Source organism: Terrapene carolina, unplaced genomic scaffold (genome assembly GCF_002925995.2).
Source record: "Terrapene carolina triunguis isolate 2854851 unplaced genomic scaffold, T_m_triunguis-2.0 Scaffold33723, whole genome shotgun sequence".
Classification (NCBI taxonomy): domain Eukaryota; kingdom Metazoa; phylum Chordata; order Testudines; family Emydidae; genus Terrapene; species Terrapene triunguis.
The window spans coordinates 3,363,200-3,385,429 of NW_020698074.1; the positions used below are offsets into that span (position 1 = coordinate 3,363,200).

Here is a 22,230-nt window from a genome sequence, read left to right on the forward strand (position 1 = left end):
TGTTTTGTTTTTTTAGTTTAATGGGGGCTGGAGAGCCGACCCATGAGCACAAGTTCCTGTATCTTGGTTTTTCAGTCTTTGAGGGAGTAGCACAGCACAGATGTAGATGCACCCAGACACCAATTCCATTTTATTAACAGCTGGAGCAAGCAATACAGGTTAGATCGCAGCTAACTGTTTTTATTATACTACAAAATGCCTTCTGTTCTTCCCATGTAATGGAAAAAATGCTGTTTTGTTTTTATTTTTCTGGTTTACGTTCCAGTTAAAAGAACTGTAGCCTTGATTTCTTTAGCTTTTTCCCTGCCTTTTTAGCTTGTACTTGTTTGACCAAGAAATGGTATTAATGAAGGCAATGGAATCTGGTCAAATGGAATGAATTGCTAGACCTTTGAGGTTGTTGCTTTTGTATAAGTTGTTCTAGTTAACAGGTTGTATCAAGTTTCACGAGTGATGAGCTCTGTGCTAAATTTTCAAACTTTCCCTTTTGTGACAATATTAAAGAGGTTTAAAATTCAACTATTTCTCTCTGTACAGTTTTACATTGTGTTTCAAATGGAAAATTTTGGGGAGGGAAGGTGCTGTTGGTTCTTATCATCTGCTATGCTTCATTTTCTCAATTAAGAGCTAAATCATTATGATTAAAATTTAACATTATGATATGATTCAGCTTCCGTCACAGAATTCATTCACAAAGAGCTGCATTAATTGTCTTACATTGCGCTAGTACTTCTACTTTAATAAGAACAGGAGTGAAATCCTGGCCCTACTGAAGTCAATGGAAGTTTTGCCATTGACTTCACTGTGACCTGTAATTCACAGCAGATTTTTATCTACAAAATCATGATAAAAATAAGGCATTATTTGAACTTTTTTTCCATTTTGAGTAACTGCTGTATTTTTAAAAAGTTTTCTATTTCATACCATGGAATTATTTCATATTATTATTATTATTATTATTTTAGTCCCCAGTATATATTTTACACTTCTACAGCAGCATCACATAGGGATTGCAATACGCTTAACAAACAATTAATTTAGCCTCACAATGTCTCTGTAAAATAGTTTAGTATACATGGGGAAATCGAGGCACAGAGGGCTAGGTTCACAAATAGACATATTACCTAACTGCCGCTTTAGGTGCCTAAATCACAGAATCAGGCCCTCACTGGGAATCGCATAGCCCCTGCTCAGCTGCCCCTGAATCTTGTAGGCATCTAAAATCACTGAGCCTAAATTTTTGTAGTAAACAGTCCTTAGACACCTACTTTTCTGCCTCTGAGCGTGTGCACTGCAGACCACACCAGGTATCCAGACACCTAAATCCCAGAGTGATGCACAAACTGAGAGAAGATAGGTGTTCCTATGCCTAACTCACTTGTGGGACAGACCTGATCACTGTGCTCTGAGCTCACCTACTGGATCAGGCCCCTGAAGGTGAGCGTACACAAAATGGCCTGGAGGTTGGGGGAAACAAGGAGGAGTCGTCCCTCATAACTTTTAGCCCAGTGGTTAGGGTACTCACATGGGATGTGAGAGATCCCAGATTCAAATACCCCCTCTGCCAGAGGGAGAGAATGGATTGGAACAAGGATCTGCCACCCCTCAGGGATATTCTGATGTGGGGCTCCCTTAGCCTCTCCTTCTAAAATTGTTCCACTGTGTATGTAGATTGGCTGTTGTCACAAGATTTCCACCATCTGGGTCCACCTCCAAACAGGGAACAGGTTCCAGAAAATGAATCTCTTCCAGCTTTAGATATGAACCAAAACTGTAATCGTGGGTTCAAATCCAGAAATTTGAAGCTGAAACCCTCTTCCAATTCAAATTTGGCAGAGGGAGGCTTGAATTTGAGATTCCAGTGTGATCCCGTCTCTAGGGCTAGATTGTGACCAGTTCTGCACAGGTTCCTGGGGTGGGAGGAGAAAGAGGGTGCAAGAAATCTTTTTTTACCCCCCACCTTCCTGGGACTGGTCACTGCTGGTGCTCACGTCCCTGGAGCTGGCAGGGCTTTGGTAGAGGAAAGTGCATGCTACAACCTATGTCGCTCCCCTTCTACTCCGGACGTTGTGCATCCTGTGTCTTCTTTCTTTTTTTACTAGGTTATGTATATTGTGCTCCATTCACCTAATATATTGGTATATAGAGAAGAGAGAAGACTCAGGATGATGACCGTGATTCTATTCTATAAATACTTTCAAAGTAATAATAGCAAATAATAGCCATCTTTGTGTGGGGGTTTCTCTCTCTCTTTTTTTTTTTTTTTTTTTTTTTAATCCTTCCTAAATGCAGGTGATCAGTTTAGAACTATATATAGTATTCCACTTACACATCCCAGGATATACATAACTTGTTGTGTGATCCCAACACATATGTCTGAAAATAGCATTGGCTTTTTCCACAATGGTGTTGGATTGCAACAGTATGCTTAGTTTGCTCTTATAATGCATAAATCATTCTGGCCCCAAGAACATGCTCGAGTGCTTTGCTGAATGGAGATGGAATTACAGATGTGTTTAAAGTTAAGCCTGTCCTTAAGTGCTTAGCTGAACTGGAGTGTCTATGACTTGCTGCTGTCTTCTAATCTGTATATGTGTGATATATGTCACTTTCCTAGGAGCTTAGCTTTACATTTATCAGTACTGATTTTCATTATGTGCAAGCCACTGTGTTGCTCTTGTCCTGTAGTTTGTTTCTGTCCTGCTGTGTTTTATGCAAACCTCTCCATTTTACTGTTATCAGTTGATTTGATGATTGTTGAATTCTATCCTTTCTCTGGATGGTTAATAAAAACATTAAATGATATCCATTCCAGTGACTGACCCTTCCGGCACATTACTTTTCCATTTGGAGATCTTTACATTAATAATTAGTTTCTGTTTGTCAACTAATTTCTAGTTTTCATACCTGGCAAGTATTTATCTAATTCCTTTAAATGTTTTTTAACGTGTACGTATCGCACACCATGATGAATGTGGTGTGATGAAAGGCGTTCCAGAGTAACTTGTTTTTGTGAAATAATAATTTAAATATTGTCAGTGGCAAGGAGAATGGGGTTGCTAAGTGCTGGCAACTTTAACTGAGACTGATCATCCTGAAAACTTGCCATAAATTGTCTACATCTTATTTCAGATGTATTTATTTGTTTGTTTATTTACTTTGTGTAGTTAAGAACCTGTGTACATAGCTCATTCACAAGAGTCTTTAACTTCTACCTTGTTGCCTTCCTTGTGAATAGAGCCTCCAAGATGTTCCCAATGTGTTTATCAAATGAACAAAACACACAGAACATGGAAACTAGCCAGTCATTCATTTCATCGACAGATTTGCAGAGCTAAATTTACTTCTGGAGATCAATTAAATTAAAACACACAGATGATGAGTGGCTCTGGCACCCAAACTGTGATCAAGAGGACACTCTTGTCTGAAAAGATGTATCTTATCAGATTAATCATTATGTTTTATAATTAATATGAAATCAAAAGGAGCTCTTGAGTTGTGAGTTCAATCCTTGAGAGGGCCATTTAGGGAACTGGGGTAAAAATCTGTCTGGGGATTGGTCCTGCTTTGAGCAGGGGGTTGGACTAGATGACCTCCTGAGGTCCCTTCCAACCCTGATATTCTATGACTCATTCTATGACTCTATGACTCACTATCCATGGAAAAGAAGTTAATGTTGCTAAGAATAATTAAGGCTAATGGGAGTTACCTATATACATTTCCAGATATAAGGCTTGATTCTCTATTGCCCTGCACCTTGTGTAGTCATTTACACCAGGGGGAAATGGGTACAATATACTCCAGTTTGGATTTGGTAGTATTTTACACCCATTTTGCCCAGGTAAAAAGGACAACACAAGGTGCAGGAGAATCAGGCCCCCAGATACAAAACTTGAAAATAGGCACATTGAACTAAACTATATCTGAATTTTTGTCCTTCATCCTCAGACATTCCGTGTCACAGCATCTCACCTTCTGTTTCTGCTGAAAATGGTGAGAAAAAGGAGATCTCCTCTCCACATTGTAAAAGGTGTGGATTTACATCCTTTGTGTGTCCTACTTTCCAAGCATTTTTTTTTCCTGACAAGCATAAGATTCCACTTCCTTGCAGGCAGTAGTTCCTGTAGTCCCATATCTTCACTATGGGCTCAATAGCGAGGCAGGCTGTGTAGCCTTGCATGAGTGTAAGGAGAAGTTAGATCTCCCTGCCTTATACACTGGCACAGCCTCTATGGAGGTTGGGCCTGTAGGTATAGGGCTAAGGGGGCACTGCATGCCCACTTCTCTGCCTCCACCTCTTCCCCTGCCTAGCAGGTAAGCAGAGATGGAAAGGCATACATAGCTCTGTCCTTCACCCTTGTCTCCCTGCAATGTGTTGGCCAAAACTGCTCACATAGAGAAGACCTCACATGTATCCCCCCGGACACTGCTATGTTTCCAAGTAGAGAGAGAGGGAGGTCACTCTGTACCCAGTGTGATTACCCCAGATTATCTTCACTTGGAAACAGAGCCAAATGTTTTTTGCTGTGAGGAATGTTTAATTTATTTCCCTCGCAGAGTGCCAGGACTGGGACTGTGCACAAGGTGTGAGTGTGTGGGAGAAATGCTTCCTTTGTTCTCTTCTTCCCTCTCTCCATTCCTTTCCCCCACACTATGTCCCTCTCCATTGCCTGCCATAATCTGGACAAAAGGAGTTTGAATGGACTAGACTCCCTCCAAGAAAAGGTAGGAGCACACTGGCAGCACAGCATGGGGAAGCTCACGCTGGCACTGTCTGTACTAGGCCTGTTCTCTGCATAAATAGAGGACTTCACTCTCTAGTTCTTTCAGAAGTGCCCAAGTCACCTTGAAAAGGAAAGAACTCCATGGGTAGACCAGGTCATGTAAGCCAATGTTCCATGAATGAGCTTCAGCCAACAAAAAAAAGTGGTTTCAAAGGATGTTAAGAATCCCAGTTCATTTACCTTGAAAGCATCCACAAAAGACAGACAACAGAGGGATTTTTACACCCTAGTTACAGACACTTTGCTGGGTAGGCTCCTGCCTTTTCAGTTACATTCAGTTCCAGGTTTATTATGTGTAGTTCTAACAGAACAAGCTTTGAAAGGGATCTTTAGGCTTTGAAACTATAAGTGTCACTAAACTGCCCCACTGTTGGCTATTATGCCACTTCCTGGGCAGATTCTCTGCACGAGAAGAGATTGGATTTCCTGGGGGAGACTGTGGATAGAAATGAAGTGCCTTAGCAAAGCGAGGAGGGGAGACTTTCCCAATGCCTGCTAAACTGTGCCTTTCTCAAGCCAGTGTTGTCATTGACAAAGAAAAAAAATCTCCAGATTAATTTAAACAATGAGAGAGACAACCTAACCAATGTTCCCCTTCCTCTCCTTTTCTCTCTGTCTCTTATGATAAAAAAAAGCTCTTAAAAGCTGCTCTTACGGGGCTTAATCCTCTCTCGTCTCTTAAAATCTTTGATGCAGTCTGGCCTCCATCTGTCATCACACACACACACACACTGAAAAAACAATCTTGTTGTAAATGTGATTCACGACGACAGTGATCTTTGTTAGAACGTTGCTGCATTGGAGCGCGGCGGGCAGATTGAACGGCAGCACTTGGAAGGTTGAGTCAGGACCACTTTTTTTTTTTTTTACTGCAGACTTAATGGGTGATTTGCTGGACTGAAATGTGGAAGGTTAACAGCTGAACAATGCTAAGCTTGGTAGAGAGTAAGATGTGCCCGCAATGCCCATTGCAAAGATATTTTAAATTTGTATTACAGTAGCACCCTACAGGACCAGCTGAGACCAGGGACACATGGTACAGGACACTGTACAAACACATAGTAAGAAACAGTCCCTGCCCCAAAAACCTTCCAATTCAAACATATCAACATTACAGACAGGGAGCTGAGACGCAGAGAGGTGAAGTGACTTGCCCAAGTTCATACAGGAAGTCTATAGTAGAATCAGGCATTGAACCCAGGTATCCTGAATTCCAGTCCAGTGCCTTAAATTCACTGCTGAAATGCAGGCCTCTCCCACTTGAGCTAAAGGATGAGCTCTGTCTATAGGTTGCTATAGTGTAAAACAGCCAGGATTTGTTAAATGTATTAAACATGATTTTCTTTGTATCTGTTTTCTTAGCTCACAAACTTGCACCCTGGGATGGCTTCAGAGTCTTACTGTCATGGGACCAGCAGTACCTTTGAAATGAACAAGAGGGATATCCTGTTATTTGCCAAAGCATCATGGACTCACCTGGATGAAGATTCTCTGACTCCAACTGTAGTAGACAACCCTCTTCCTCTTTCACAGCTTGGTGAGACCTGGGAATGGCATTACTGGATTCTTAAAAGCCTATTATGACAGAGGATAATGGCATTTTTCTTGCATTGTAGTGACTGCACTAATGACATGAGTACTAAGGCACACACTGCACTAGAAGTAAGATCAGGCTTATAGTCACATGGCTACCTTGAAATAATCATGTCATTTTACAATAATTCCATGGTAGACAATATGCAAACTCCAGTGGAAACAATTACACAGTAATAAGCATTAATACTATTGCATTATCTCCTAATAACTCTGGTGATACAAGTTCTAAACAAGAATGTCACACAGTTTTTTAGTACCAAAGAGCCTTAAGTGGGGAGTATATGAATGTACAATAAAAGCAGTCCTTTTATTTTTGTTGAGTTTGCCTGACTGCTATATTTGCCAGTTGCTCCCATTAGATCGATCCCCAGTCTTGTCCCTTCTCTATTCTATATTTCATTTCTAGTTATTTTAAGGTTTTATACTGTCAGCTATCACCATAGGATTTGAGCCCCTTCCATGTAAAACTGAGAGGAATAGCAAAGTCCATAGTGGGATTCATGTAGTTCCTGGCACTTCTCCTTTTACTTTTTAAGGCTGATTTGTTTCAGAGTATTTTTTGGTTGGTTGATGTTTATTGACTAAAAGAGGTATCAGTGTTTTATCTACTATTTTAAAACTATTTTGTTAACCCCAAACCTTACACTGCAGAAATGCAGGCCTCTCCCACTTGAGCTAAAGGATGAGCTCTGTCTATAGGTTGATATATTGTGAAACAACCAGGATTTGTAAGATGTATTAAACATGAGTTTCTTTGAATCTGTGTGTGTTGTTTTGGGGTTGGGTTTTGTTGGTTTGTTTGTTTTTTGTTTTTGTTTCCATTTTAGGCCCTGATCTGTTAGTGTGCCTGCACAGTGGGAAAAGATGCAAAACAAACCTAGGTCTTCTTTACATTCATGTTGCACTGGTTTAATTTGAATAGGCTTTAAACTGATTTAGGCTTGGTCTACACTAGGAAATTAGGTCAATATAACTATGTTTCTCAGGGGAGTGACAAATCCACACCCCAATTTCTGGTTTTGTTAAAATTTTATTTTTGTTGTATTTTTCTGACCATCTCTTATTTATATTTTGGTGACTGCAGTGTCTAACATTTGACAGCGCACAAACTTCCAGGGAATACTCTTCCAATGAACTTTAATCCTAATCCCCTAATTAATTAAAGACTCAGTGGTGACAGCTAGGCTATTTTTTAAACTGATGATTTATCTGAACATCAAGAAGCAAAAAAAAAAGAAGCATTAATACATATCAGATTTTCATTGTAGCATTTTTAGCAATTAAATAATTGTCTCTCTGTGCCTCAGTTGCCCCATATGTAAAATAGGGATAATAATCCTTCCTTTCTCCTACCTTTTATTCATCTTCTCCATTTAGATTGTACCATTTTTGGGGCAGGGACTGACTCTTACTATGTTTTTGTATAGTGCCTAGCACAATGGAACTTCATTTAGAAAGAACTCAAGTTATTGAAATGAAATTACTGGCAGTCTTTCCCTGGATAGCTTTTGCAAATTCTGGGATTAATGGCACTGGGAAATGAAGCAGTTCAGTCATATGGTAAAGGGCTATAAACCAATCAGCAACTGTAGCCAATGATCCTATATTTTTTTTTATTGTTATTTTTAGAAGATTCTAAAGAAGAAAATATTCGCCACTGGCTGGATTCTGGGTTCTTGTAAGTTTTGGTCATGTTATTGAATAAGTATTTCCTGCATCCTCGAATTATGCCTGTGCACTTAGTGATAGCAACAGTAGAGCTGGCCAGGAATTTTCCATTGGGATGATTTTCTGACAGACAATGCAGTTTCTGAAAAATTGAAATTTTCTGCAGGAAAATTGAAATTTTGCTGAAAATTTTTAATTTTCCATTGGAAAAATCAAAACTAAATATCTGATTTTTAGGTGTGTTCAAAATGTTTTGTTTTGAATCAATTCAACATTAAACTATGTTTCCCTATTATGGTGCATTGCCTCATGGGAGTTGTAGTGCACTTTCCCATTCTCTCATATTGTTTAGGGGGCTACACCTTCAATAACACAGTATGGATAACCCTCTGACCAAACTGCGTGATGCATCATGGGAGTCATGTGATTTGGGTGGATCATGGGAGATGTTCTCTGCTGAGGGAGTTTGGTTTATAGAAAAGAATAGAGGCATCAGACTTCAGTTTCGGGGCTGTTGAAATGTTTTGTTTCTACAGAAAATGGCAAAATGAAATGTTTCAACATTTCCAAATCAACATTTTTCAGAATATTTTATTCCATAAGGTTTTGCTGTTTTATCCAATTTGTGATTAAAACAAATATTGGAATTTCCCATGGGACATAAATTCTGAATTTTGCTTAGTTGTAGCCTATAGCACTGTGGATACGGTATTTCAGTAGCTAGAACTACATTCTGCCTCTTCATAGGCAGAATTGCACCAGGGAGAAGGAATGGCACAGCCTTAGGAACAGTGTCTGGAGGCATGGTGATGAGTATAAAAGGATGTAGGAAGCATGCCAGCACCTTCTAGCTTAGCGTGGGCAGGACCATCACCATGGCCTGTGCCACCCAGCCTGTGCCACCCAGCCATGCCCCACTTGGTCATTTAGTACAGTATTGCAAGCTAGTGACCACCCCACCACACATATTGGATCTAGTGGGAACCAGATTATGGCTGCCTCCGGTGTGGGTGCACTAAAAAGGGTAAGGCTTTGTTCAACCTCTTCCCTCACTAGTCCATGTGCAAAGGGGAAGCCATAATTTTAGTTCTTGATAGATTTAGGGCCATAAACTGCAAGCTTTACTTAGGCAAAATTTTCAGGGACATAAACAGAGTCTTTGCCTGTAGCAAGGACTGCAAGATTGGACCCTTAGTGCTTAATTAAGGTCTCTGAATGTTGGTGAGTGGGGGAGGGGGCATGTACTGGTAGAAATTAAGTTGGGCACAGGGAACATTTTCCTCACCACCATACATACATGGCAGCTCTAATATACATTGAATGCCTAGTGCTGTACTTTTCTATGAAACTGCATCCCCCTACCATATCTATTTAATGAATCATAGAATCATAGAATATCAGGGTTGGAAGGGACCTCAGGAGGTCATCTAGTCCAACCCCCTGCTCAAAGCAGGACCAATTCCCAACTAAATCATCCCAGCCAGGGCTTTGTCAAGCCGGGCCTTAAAAACCTCCAAGGAAGGAGACTCCACCACCTCCCTAGGTAACGCATTCCAGTGCTTCACCACCCTCCTAGTGAAATAGTGTTTCCTAATATCCAGCCTAGACCTCCCCCACTGCAACTTGAGACCATTGTTCCTTGTTCTGTCATCTGCCACCACTGAGAATAGCCAAGCTCCATCCTCTTTGGAACCCCCCCCTCAGGTAGTTGAAAGCAGCTATCAAATCCCCCCTCATTCTTCTCTTCTGGAGACTAAACAATCCCAGTTCCCTCAGCCTCTCCTCATAAGTCATGTGCTCCAGACCCCTAATCATTTTTGTTGCCCTCCGCTGGACTCTTTCCAATTTTTCCACATCCTTCTTGTAGTGTGGGGCCCAAAACTGGACACAGTACTCCAGATGAGGCCTCACCAATGTCAAATAAAGGGGAACGATCACTTTCCTCGATCTGCTGGCAATGCCCCTACTTATACAGCCCAAAATGCCGTTAGCCTTCTTGGCAACAAGAGCACACTGTTGACTCATATCCAACTTCTCGTCCACTGTGACCCCTAGGTCCTTTTCTGCAGAACTGCTACCTAGCCATTCAGTCCTTAGTCTGTAGCAGTGCATGGGATTCTTCCGTCCTGAGTGCAGGACTCTGCACTTGTCCTTGTTGAACCTCATCAGGTTTCTTTTGGCCCAATCCTCTAATTTGTCTAGGTCCCTCTGTATCCGATCCCTACCCTCTAGTGTATCTACCACGCCTCCCAGTTTAGTGTCATCTGCAAACCTGCTGAGAGTGCAGTCCACACCATCCTCCAGATCATTAATAAAAATATTAAACAAAACCAGCCCCAGGACCGACCCTTGGGGCACTCCGCTTGAAACCGGCTGCCAACTAGACATGGAGCCATTGATCACTACCCGTTGAGCCCGACAATCTAGCCAGCTTTCTATCCACCTTACAGTCCATTCATCCAGCCCATACTTCTTTAACTTGGCAGCAAGAATACTGTGGGAGACCGTATCAAAAGCTTTGCTAAAGTCAAGGAATAACGCACCCACTGCTTTCCCCTCATCCACAGAGCCAGTTATCTCATCATAGAAGGCAATTAGGTTAGTCAGACATGACTTCCCCTTGGTGAATCCATGCTGACTGTTCCTGATCACTTTCCTCTCCTCTAAGTGTTTCATAATTGATTCCTTGAGGACCTGCTCCATGATTTTTCCAGGGACTGAGGTGAGGCTGACTGGCCTGTAGTTCCCCGGATCCTCCTCCTTCCCTTTTTTAAAGATGGGCACTACATTAGCCTTTTTCCAGTCATCCGGGACCTCCCCCGATCGCCATGAGTTTTCAAAAATAATGGCTAATGGCTCTGCAATCTCATCCGCCAACTCCTTTAGCACCCTCGGATGCAGCGCATCCGGCCCCATGGACTTGTGCACGTCCAGTTTTTCTAAATAGTCCCGAACCACTTCTTTCTCCACAGAGGGCTGGTCACCTTCTCCCCATACTGTGTTGCCCAGTGCAGCAGTCTGGGAGCTGACCTTGTTCATGAAGACAGAGGCAAAAAAATCATTGAGTACATTAGCTTTTTCCACATCCTCGGTCACTAGGTTGCCTCCCTCATTCAGTAAGGGACCCACGCTTTCCTTGACTTTCTTCTTGTTGCTAACATACCTGAAGAAACCCTTCTTGTTACTCTTAACATCTCTTGCTAGCTGCAACTCCAAGTGTGATTTGACCTTCCTGATTTCACTCCTGCATGCCTGAGCAATATTTTTATACTCCTCCCTGGTCATTTGTCCAATCTTCCACTTCTTGTAAGCTTCTTCTTTGCGTTTAAGATCAGCAAGGATTTCACTGTTTAGCCAAGCTGGTCACCTGCCATATTTACTATTCTTTCTACACATCGGGATGGTTTGTTCCTGCAACCGCAATAAGGATTCTTTAAAATACAGCCAGCTCTCCTGGACCCCTTTGCCCTTCATGTTATTCTCCCAGGGGATCCTACCCATCTGTTCCCTGAGGGAGTCAAAGTCTGCTTTTCTGAAGTCCAGGGTCCATATTCGGCTGCTCTCCTTTCTTCCTTGTGTCAGGATCCTGAACTCGACCATCTCATGGTCACTGCCTCCCAGGTTCCCATCCACTTTTGCTTCCCCTACTAATTCTTCCCTGTTTGTGAGCAGCAGGTCAAGAAAAGCTCTGCCCCTAGTTGGTTCCTCCAGCACTTGCACCAGGAAATTGTCCCCTACACTTTCCAAAAACTTCCTGGATTGTCTGTGCACCGCTGTATTGCTCTCCCAGCAGATATCAGGATGATTAAAGTCTCCCATGAGAACCAGGGCCTGCTATCTAGCAATTTCTGCTAGTTGCCAGAAGAAAGCCTCGTCCACCTCATCCCCCTGGTCTGGTGGTCTATAGCAGACTCCGACCACGACATCACCCTTGTTGCTCACACTTCTCAACTTTATCCAGGGACTCTCAGGTTTTTCTGCAGTTTCATACCGGAGCTCTGAGCAGTCATACTCCTCTCTTACATACAATGCAACTCCCCCACCTTCTCTGCCCTGCCTGTCCTTCCTGAACAGTTTATATCCATCCATGACAGTACTCCACTCATGTGAGTTATCCCACCAAGTCTCTGTTATTCCAATCGCATCATAGTTCCCTGACTGTGCCAGGACTTCCGGTTCTCCCTGCTTGTTTCCCAGGCTTCTTGCATTTGTGTATAGGCACTTAAGATAACCCATCAAGCGTCCCTCTTTCTCAGTATGAGACAGGAGTCCTCCCCTCTTGTGCTCTCCTGCTTGTGCTTCCTCCCAGGATCCCATTTCCCCACTTACCTCAGGGCTTTGGTCTCCTTCCCCCGGTGAACCTAGTTTAAAGCCCTCCTCACTAGGTTAGCCAGCCTGCTTGCGAAGATGCTCTTGCCTCTCTTCGTTAGGTGGAGCCCGTCTCTGCCTAGCACTCCTCCTTCTTGGAACACCATCCTATGGTCGAAGAATCCAAAGCCTTCTCTCTGACACCACCTGCGTAGCCATTCGTTGACTTCCACGATTCGACGGTCTCTACCCAGGCCTTTTCCTTGCACAGGGAGTATGGATGAGAACACCACTTGCGCCTCAAACTCCTTTGTCCTTCTTCCCAGAGCCACGTAGTCTGCAGTGATCCGCTCAAGGTCATTCTTGGCAGTATCATTAGTGCCCACGTGGAGAAGCAGGAAGTGGTAGCGATCCGAGGGCTTGATGAGTGTCGGCAGTCTCTCCGTCACATCGTGTATCCTAGCTCCTGGCAAGCAGCAGACCTCTCGGTTTTCCTGGTCGGGGCGGCAGATAGATGACTCAGTCCCCCTGAGGAGGGAGTCCCCGACCACCACCACCCTCCTCCTCCTCTTGGGAGTGGTGGTCGTGGAACCCCCATCCCTAGGACAGTGCATCTTTTGCCTTCCAATCGGTGGAGTCTCCTTCTGCTCCCTTCCCTCAGATGGGTCATAATTCCCTGCATAAGAAGTAACCACTTAAACACGGGCCTTTGAATCTTTAAAGCAGTGCAACAATGCAGATGGGTAGTACTGATGGAGCTCCAGGGTAGGATCAGCTGAGTATCATGCTTTTTATGGCGATTTAATTCCTTCTTTTTAAAAAACACATCTTATATTTACAGTTTATCTACAAGTGAAGATTTACAACAAGACAGAGAAAAAGCAGGTAAAACAATAAAAAATCTGGGACATCTGCCTCTCTGGGCAAAGGATTAACTTTAGTCAGTAATGGTAGATATTCTGCATCAGATAGCACATCCATGATTAATAAATAATCAGTAAACGTTTCACCATTTGTCTTGTTCCTCTGAAGAATTGTTCATTTGTACAATACTAAAAGGCACAGCTCTCCATTTGTCTTTGCATCTGCTGTGTAGAGCCTTTCATCCATAGGTAAACTCTCTGTTCCTTCTCCCTCTGGAGTCTCAATCAGAAGACTCCCGAACTAGTACTCAGCAGAGACCTCTTTAATCTCCAGATCCTCAGTGGATGTAAACTTGTGTATCTCCACTCAAGTCAATGGAGATACCTATGCAGATTTCTACCAGTGGACGATCTGGCCCACCGAGTTTTTGTGGCGTTTGATTTGATCTGCTTTAATTCTTGCTTTGATTGTGACATTTCTCCTAATGTACTTGTTAACTGAGGGTAATAGATCTCTGGGTTATGTCAGTGACGGGGAAACATGAAGGGGAGCCAGAAAATCCAACCCCTTGTTCCCTTTCAGATATGTAAGTCCACCAAAGCTTTCAAATCTTGAGTACCTGCTGTGGATCCAAATAACTGCTTAATAATGCTGCTCAGATTCTAACATGGTATTCTCAACTTCCTATTTGCTCAAAATTAAGAGGTATAGAACTTCAAAATGAAATTTCCTCTTATCTTCTCTTGATATCCAGCATCTTCTGTGCTGCTAAAGTGTCCTAGTCCCTTTCAAGTATTAGATACTACATTTAACCCTGCAAAATGTATTCTTTACTGCACATATGTAAGTACATCTTTGCCTGTGAACACAGTACCGATTAGCACTGTTGTTGGCTTAGAAAACCCTTTTTGTTTTGTGTTGTTGTCATAAGCTTTTTCTGACTGATTTCTAAAGGGCATTATTTTCCCAAAAGTATATTCCAGCTCAGTAATCAGATGAAATGTTTTCAGAGTCTAGAACAAATGCATTTTTAGAGATCAGAAAGCGTACCTACTGTACCATCACACTACCTTATGGTCTCTTAGTTTGAGAATTTGTAGGTTCTCTTTCTATATATCCCCTTACAATCCCACTCTGCCGGTTTGGGGATCTTCTGATTAAGGCTCAAGAAGGAAAGGGAAGTGGAGAGCTCACCTATGGATGAAAGTCTACTCAGCAGGTACCCTCAGATGCAAAGATAAATGGTTCTATGTTGTGTCTAAGCCTATTGCTGACAGACTAGTTATGTTCCATGGCTACTCAAAACACTGAAAGCTACGACCATTTCAAATTAACACGCAGCAGCAGCTTCCACAGTGCTGTATTTTTACATTGGTGGTGCATGTGTTTGTTTCAATCCCAGTAACACACACTATTGAGGAGTTTACTATAATGTTAAATTTCTGTTGGCAGGGCATCAAGTTCTTTTGGAAGGAAAAATTGGCAAGCCCTATCAAGGAAGAATTCTAATAACTTCCCACATTTTTTTTTCTTTTGCCTTTGACAGGCACCCAGCATTTTTATAGTGCATCTCCAGCTTTTGATTGCATGAAACCGGAAAAGAGAATACGTTGTGTCATGAGACAAGTAGCAGATTCTTGTGCAAATGGAGCACAGAGTTTGCTATTAGAGGTTCTGGTTTATGTTGCCATAGCAATTACAGAATGCCAACATCCTTTTTGTTCATAATTTTGTTGGTTATCTTTGCAGCGAGTAAACCACAAGAATTTGTGTTAGGATTTATGAGCAGGAAAGTAATCCAGTAGAGAACATGAGGATGCTTTTTTCTTTCTTTGTAGACAAAGCTTTGTTAATAGAAAGCAAATATTTAAATCTCGAGAAAAGAGGTAAAAAGATATTGGCATGTGCCACAGAACGACATCTATTGTTAACCACAGGAAAATATTCTGCCCCAACTTCCAAGCAGCAAGGAAGATTTCGAATCCATGAGTGTGTTATTTCATTGTTGGTAGGAGCAATGAGTTATACTGACACAGCACACTGTATCCTAATCTCACTTATTTACAGTAGTGAGCAAGGTTATTAGATGGTATAAACAAAGTGTAGCTTATAACTTCTAACTGTAGCACCCTGGAACTCCAGTAACCAGTGTTCAATACTTCCAGTTCATAGCCAGACTGTTTCTCTAACAAAAACTATTTCAGCTGCTCTGTGACTGTTTTAACCCCAAACACATTACAGATTTGATCCAAAACCTAGTGGAGTCAATGGAAAGACTTCCATTGACTTCACTGGGCATTGGATCTGATGTTACGAGATTGTCTACACTGGAAAGTTGTACCAGTGTAAGATAAAGTGTGAATTTAAATAGATATAGTTGTGCTAGTATAACCCCCTGTGTGGATACTCTTATCCCTATGAAAATTTAGCCCTCCTGATTCAGGTGAAAATCAAAACTTCAACAAAGCTTGGGGATCAGAATCTTTACAACAAAAAAGGAAACTCATTTAAGAATTGTTCCACATAAATATAAGGAGTTTGGTATATACTGTTAATGGTGCACCACATCCAAAAACATCTCAACAGTCAACATGTGGAACTCTTTGCCAGAGGATGTTGTGAAGGCTAAGACTATAACAGGGTTCAAAAAAGCACTAGATAAGTTCATGGAGAATAGGTCCATCAATGACTATTAGCCAGCATGGGCAGGGATGGTATCCCTAGCCTCTGTTTGCCAGAAGTTGGGAATGGGCAACAGGGGATGGATCACTTGGTGATTACCTGTTCTGTTCATTCCCTCTGAAGCACCTGGCATTGGCCACTGCTGGAAGACAGTATCCTGGGCTAGATGGACATTTGGTCTGATCCAGTATGGCCGTTCTTATGTTATCTATTTTCCTTACCACTGAACCCAATTCAGTGCTTAGGTAGGTTGATCATCAGTGGCTAACATGCTCTATGGGGTCCTATCTCACATCTGTGTGACAATGAAGTTAAAGTTTTCACATATTTGCTGCTTTTGCTAAAATAACATGGTCATGCAATAAAATAAATCTTACGTTTGTTCTAGTTTTACAGCATTTCTGTCCTGAGAGGCATTAGGAGTACAAATATAAATGTATTTTCTTATTTGCAGTTTCCTTGGCTAACCCAGGAATGGTGCAAATGACTGTGCAAAGCTATATGAGGTAGGTTTCAGACAATGCATGGCTATATTAGATATAAAGGAAGGAATTTTATATTTAATATTTTCAAAGAAACCACAAAGTTTTTTCTGTAGATACACCTCTACCCCGATATAACGTGACCCAATATAACACGAATTCGCATATAACGCGGTAAAGCAGTGCTCCGGGAGGGGGAGGGGCTGCACACTACGGTGGATCAAAACAAGTTCGATATAACGTGGTTTCACCTATAACATGGTAAGATTTTTTGCTCCTGAGGACAGCATTATATCGGGGTAGAGGTGTAGTTGTTTTGGTTTTTTTAACATTAGTACGTTAGTACAAGACATAAGCAAAATTTAAATCTTGTTTAAGCTGTATCTTGTGGGGCAGCTTGGAAGGATAGAGAATGGACCAACTTTTCATCCATAACTATATTAATGAACCTAATCGCCTTAGGTACATGTGAGTAAAACAAAGTCCATCTATTACAGAAGCATTCAATTTGTGCCTTAGAAAAAGACTACCAGATTACAGAATGTTCATTCTACAATGAATAGCTCCTTAAAAACAAGCATTATTATCCAGATTATTCATTACAAATACAGTCAGAAACCTTAACTATGTAAAGAACTGAGATGTAATTTGAAATGTAGTTTCTGCTGTTGCTACTTAGTGAGCCTATTCTATCTGAAACTTTGTTAACAGCAATTATATCCTTTAGAAGTAGGTGGCTAGAGAAACTGTGCTCCCTAAAGGTTCCCCAAAGATTCACCATCTGTCAAAAGCGAGACATTCTGCCACCTTTATAATTAGCATTTATTGGTACCTAACACCTACATTCTAACACCTACTGTAACATACTGTTCTTGAGAATAAGTGTATTGCCATAGTATCATACATGCTCTTCTTCTACGGCCTTGATATTATGTATCATTATAAACTAAGACAAAATGCAAATGTTTACTCTGGAAAAAAATCATAATGACATCCCAAAGGACCCCAAGAGTAAACACACTTCATTGTTACTTTTTCCAACTCCTGTAGATCTCTGCATCAGTTTTCAGAAACTCCTGTTATGTCAAGATGGAACAGTTTCAACTCATCCCATTCTCTTCCTAGTGCACCGAAAAGGTTAGTAGTTTCCAGATATTTTCAATCCAAAGCAGTAGGGATTAGTCCCATTTAGAGACTGACAAATATATGAGGATTAAAAACCCAATAAATGGAGTGTAAAGAATAAAGATACATGACACCCAATCCTGTTCCCATTGAAGTTAATGGGAGTTCTCTCATTCACTTCAATGAGAACAAAATGGCCCTCCACTGATTAGTAGGCACCTGATAAAAGCTTTCCATTGACATAAGAGGTGAGTATTGAGGCATGTTTGTAAGGCAATGTGAGGAATGAATTGCTGTAGCATTTGTCTTATCTATTCTATCAAGGATAGAAAGAGGATTTCAATCTATAGGAATATCAACTTCTACATATGTTCCTCTTGCTGAGTACTCTAGATCCGCCTTATCTTTCCAGTCTAATGCATCCCTGGGAGAAAAAATCATGTGCCTCTGAACTGTAAGAATATAACTACCACTAATGGAGTAGTGTGGGGAGAGTGAGATGGAGGAAGGAAATAGAATTTCTGAGCAAAGGCAAAACCATGTAATAGCTAAACAAAAAGAAGGGTAATGTCAGGACAGTGATATGAATTGTCTTTGTTTTATCCACAGCATCACTGAATGGTTGGAGCTCTGGGAAAAGGATCCAGTTGAGATTCTGCTGGATTTGGGGTTTGGAACAGAAGAACCTGACATTTGCACTAAAATCCCTTCTCGATTCATCAGTAATGCTTCAGTAGCAAAAGGAATCAACATCCGAGTCTTTCTGGAAGCTCAAAAGCAGCGTATGGACATTGAGAATCCCAATTTATATGGTAAGTGTTCGTCAGAGATGCAACAACAGCAAATAAAGTGGGGGTTGTGGAGGTAGGGAGAGGACCTTGAGAGGGAAAATTAATGAGACCTGGGACCATATTCGGGGGACATAAACACAGTTCTGCAAACTTACAGCATAACTTCTTCCTGACATGGTTAATACAATTATGATTTTTTAAATGTATCTAACCAGGTCTTCTAACGAACTGTTTTTATAGGGTAAACAGGCCCTAAGATGTAATATCATCTACAACTATGTTAAAATTTGCTATCTGGGCTGTTACTTTTTAAATTGCATTTATTACTTATATAGAATCAACAATACACCGTGCACTTCACAGACAAGTTCTTTACACCAAAGGAGAACCATGATAAAGCCAAGTTAGAGATTTTTTGTTTTTAAGCATAGATCTGGGAGACACATATTTGGACAATCAGTGTTTTAACATATTTGCACCTAGTGTTGTTCTATCTTCCAAGGATATTGAAAATGTGAAAGGATTCAGAAAAGAGCAATAAGAATAATTTGAGGACTGGAAAACCTGGTTTAGAGTGAGAAACTTAAGAAGATCAATCCATGTAACTAATCAAAGAGCAGGTTAAGAGGTGGTTTGATCACAGTCTAAAGGTACATATGTGGAAGATGAGATATGGAAGAGAAGATTTCAACAATCTACCTACTGATGTGGTATTTTGAAGTCTTTAAATGAAGATTGAAGGGTCTTTCTAAAAAATATGTTCTAGCTCAAATTGAAGTTATGATCTTGATGCAGAAATTACTTGATGAAATTCACAGGCTTGTCTTTTGCAGGAATTCAGACTAGATGATCATAATGTTCCCTTCTGACCTTACAATCAGTTACTCTTTAGTATAGACAGGATTTTAGGATTATGAGCACACCTTGTAATCTCTATGGTCCAATTTCTAATACAAATTCCCCCATATTTATGCTGAAGACTACCTAACTCAGATAATAGTCCCACTGAAGCCAATGGAGATACATATGAAGAAGTGTTAAAGTATCTACCATGAGTAAAGCTACCAAAATCTGGACCCATGTTTCTTAGTATAATTCAAGTAACTGGTGTTTTGTGCCCCATAAATACCAGAGGTAGATAGATCACTTCACTACGTCACTTATCTTAACTCATTCTTGTCTTGCTGCCCTTTCTCATGCAATTAGGAATGCTCTGTGGTGTCAAGATACTGCAATCCATCTTCTTCCAACACCCTCCCAGCACTACACCCTGCCACTAGCAGAGCAGTGAGGATCTGTTCTTCAGGCTCAACATTAGAACTGGTTGACATTTTTCAAATTTTGAAATTACAGATTTTGATTTTTTTCAAAGGAAAGGGGGATTTTTTTCACACTGCCCTCCTTTTTTCTACCAACTTTATTCAGTACATATGCTACACACAACTGATCACACCATTCCCTTCCTCCTCCTGTTGCTCAGACACCCCTTCCATTTTTTTTAAAATCTGGACTACACTTCCCAAGTCTGCAATTCTTATTCTTGCACAGCTTCCACTCCTGTCTGCTGCACAATGATAGCCAGATGACCTCAAGAACTTCAGTTTGCTCATGAGATGCTCATTGAGGCAGGATTTCATACATGTTGGCTGCCTTCCTATTCAGAAACTTCATCAAGTAAGCCGTACATTATCGAATGAGAAATGCAACAGAAATGTCTACCCTTACAGAAAATGTTTCATAGACCCGTGTGCCCATCTAAATGTTTACAGCAAACCCACACATCAACAAGATTGGTGTGTGAGCAAGAGAACTCCCCAGATGGAGGAGAGGAGAGGGAAAGAAGAAAATCAATGAGAGTGAAAGGAGTGAGTGAGGAGGAAGGGCAGATTAAAGGAGGAGAAGAAAAGTGAAAGAGTGAAGGAGAAGAGGAAAAGAGATCAGAACAAAAGAGCAAAGGATTAAGATCTAGCTTGGAAGAGAGAAAAGGAGTGGATGACAGAGGAGGAAGAGATTTGTCTGTCTGACTAGGCAGAGTGGTCTCTCTAGGGTTTGTTGGTTTTTTTTAAATCTCCCAGTTATTAATTTCCCAGTGAAGTCTTTTCTATTTGGGTTTCCCTTTTGGTGGGAGAACAAACTGTGGGTTTGGCTTCCACAGTAAAGTTAGATTTATTATTTTCCTGAGTTTCTAGAGCAGTTTAATTGCTGATCTGACCTTTTCAAATGCATTTGCTGCTCAGTTGGTTATTATTTGTTGATGCTTCTGTTTGATTGGTAGTAATTGATTTTTCTGTATAGTCACTGAGCCAGATTTTCAAGAGCTCAGCAATCCTTTGGGCATCTAAATAAAAGCCAGAGGTGAAATCCTGGCTCCATCTAAATCAATGGCCAAACTCCCATTCACTTCAATGGAGCCAAGGTTTCAGCTCTGATTTTTCAGAATAGCTCAGCAGCTCCCATTGTGACACAGATGGCCAGATTTTTATAAGAACTAAGCACCAAAAATGCTGAGCTGTTTTGAAAATCTAGCTACTTATTGTGGTGTCTAAATAGGAGCTGAACTCTTTAGAAAATCTAGCTAGTTCCAGTCATCCTCAGATGGGAAAGGACTTTGCTGGGAATGAATAGCCAGAAAACACAAGTCTTTAGAAGAAGAAAAACATGTCAGTCGAATTTCTCTCCTTTCTCACTCACTCCATTTCCCATCTGTTTTCCTCTTCCTCCGTTTTGATTCTCTGTGCATGTCTGATTTGAGAAACTTTATAGTTTGTACTCATGGATCATCAATCTGGAGGTTCCCCAAGTTATTCTGTATCATATTCTGCATATGTTAAATACTGCATTTCTGAAGCTCTTCTAACTATCCCTGAAAGATAGTTTAATATTTTGACTATAAAATCCAGAGTGCAATATATTGATTGTGTGACTCACTGGAACAGAGGAAAGGTTGCTTAAAGAGAAGGAGGGCATATGTGTTAAGATCCATCATCAGTTTCTGTTTTGTTTTAAATTCCTAGAGCTGTTCAAATATTAGAATTTCTGTCCCAGGGAAAATCACAATACACCAAAATTTGTTAATGTCAATATTTTTTGTGAGATGGAAAGTTCAAAAAATTAGGATTCAGAAAGGTCAAAACATTTCATTTCAACATATTTGATCGAGGGCTGTCAAGCAATTAAAAAAATTAATCGTGATTAATCGCACTGTTAAACAATAATAGAATACCATTTATTTTTAAAATATTGGATGTTTTCTACATTTTCAAATATATTGATTTCAATTACAACACAGAATACAAAGTGTACAGTGCTCACTTTATAGTTATTTTTATTACAAATATTTGCACTGTAAAAAAACAAAAGAAATAGTATTTTTCAGTTCACCTAATACAAGTCTTGTAGTGCAATCTCTTTATCATGAAAGTTGAACTTACAAATGTAGAATTATGTACAAAAATACCTGCATTCAAAAATAAAACAATGTAAAATTTTAGAGCCTGCAAGTCCACTCAGTCCTACTTCTTGTTCAGCCAATGGTTCAGACAAACAAGTTTGTTTACGTTTGCAGGAGGTAATGCTGCCCGCTTCTTGTTTACGATGTCACCTGAAAGTGAGAACAGGCATTCTCGCGGCACTGTTGTAGCCAGCGTTGCAAGATATTTATGTGCCAATTGCACTAAAGATTCATATGTCCCTTCATGCTTCAACCACCATTCCAGGGGACATGCGTCCATACTGATGATGCGGACCGACGCATGTTCACTTTCATTATCTGAGTCAGATGCCACCAGCAGAAGGTTGATTTTCTTTTTTGGTGGTTCAGGTTCTGTAGTTTCTGCATTGGAGTGTTGTTTTTCTAAGACTTCTGAAAGCATGCTCCATATCGCATCCCTCTCATATTTTGGAACGCAGTTCAGATTCTTAAACCTTTAT

At 40.8% G+C, this 22,230-nt stretch overlaps 1 protein-coding gene across 1 annotated transcript in view; it reads left to right on the forward strand.

Moving 5' to 3' along the window:
* The first annotated feature begins 3,948 nt into the window (after positions 1-3,948).
* Positions 3,949-22,230, forward strand: part of LOC113409527 (protein ITPRID1-like) — a 63,727-nt gene continuing 45,445 nt past the window's right edge. The window contains exons 1-7 of the mRNA XM_026663549.2: positions 3,949-4,030; positions 6,147-6,321; positions 8,010-8,058; positions 13,198-13,241; positions 16,357-16,408; positions 17,435-17,521; positions 18,119-18,321. Coding sequence (XP_026519334.1) covers positions 6,168-6,321; positions 8,010-8,058; positions 13,198-13,241; positions 16,357-16,408; positions 17,435-17,521; positions 18,119-18,321 — 589 coding nt within the window. The 5' untranslated portion in view covers positions 3,949-4,030; positions 6,147-6,167. The remainder of the gene's footprint in view (positions 4,031-6,146; positions 6,322-8,009; positions 8,059-13,197; positions 13,242-16,356; positions 16,409-17,434; positions 17,522-18,118; positions 18,322-22,230) is intronic.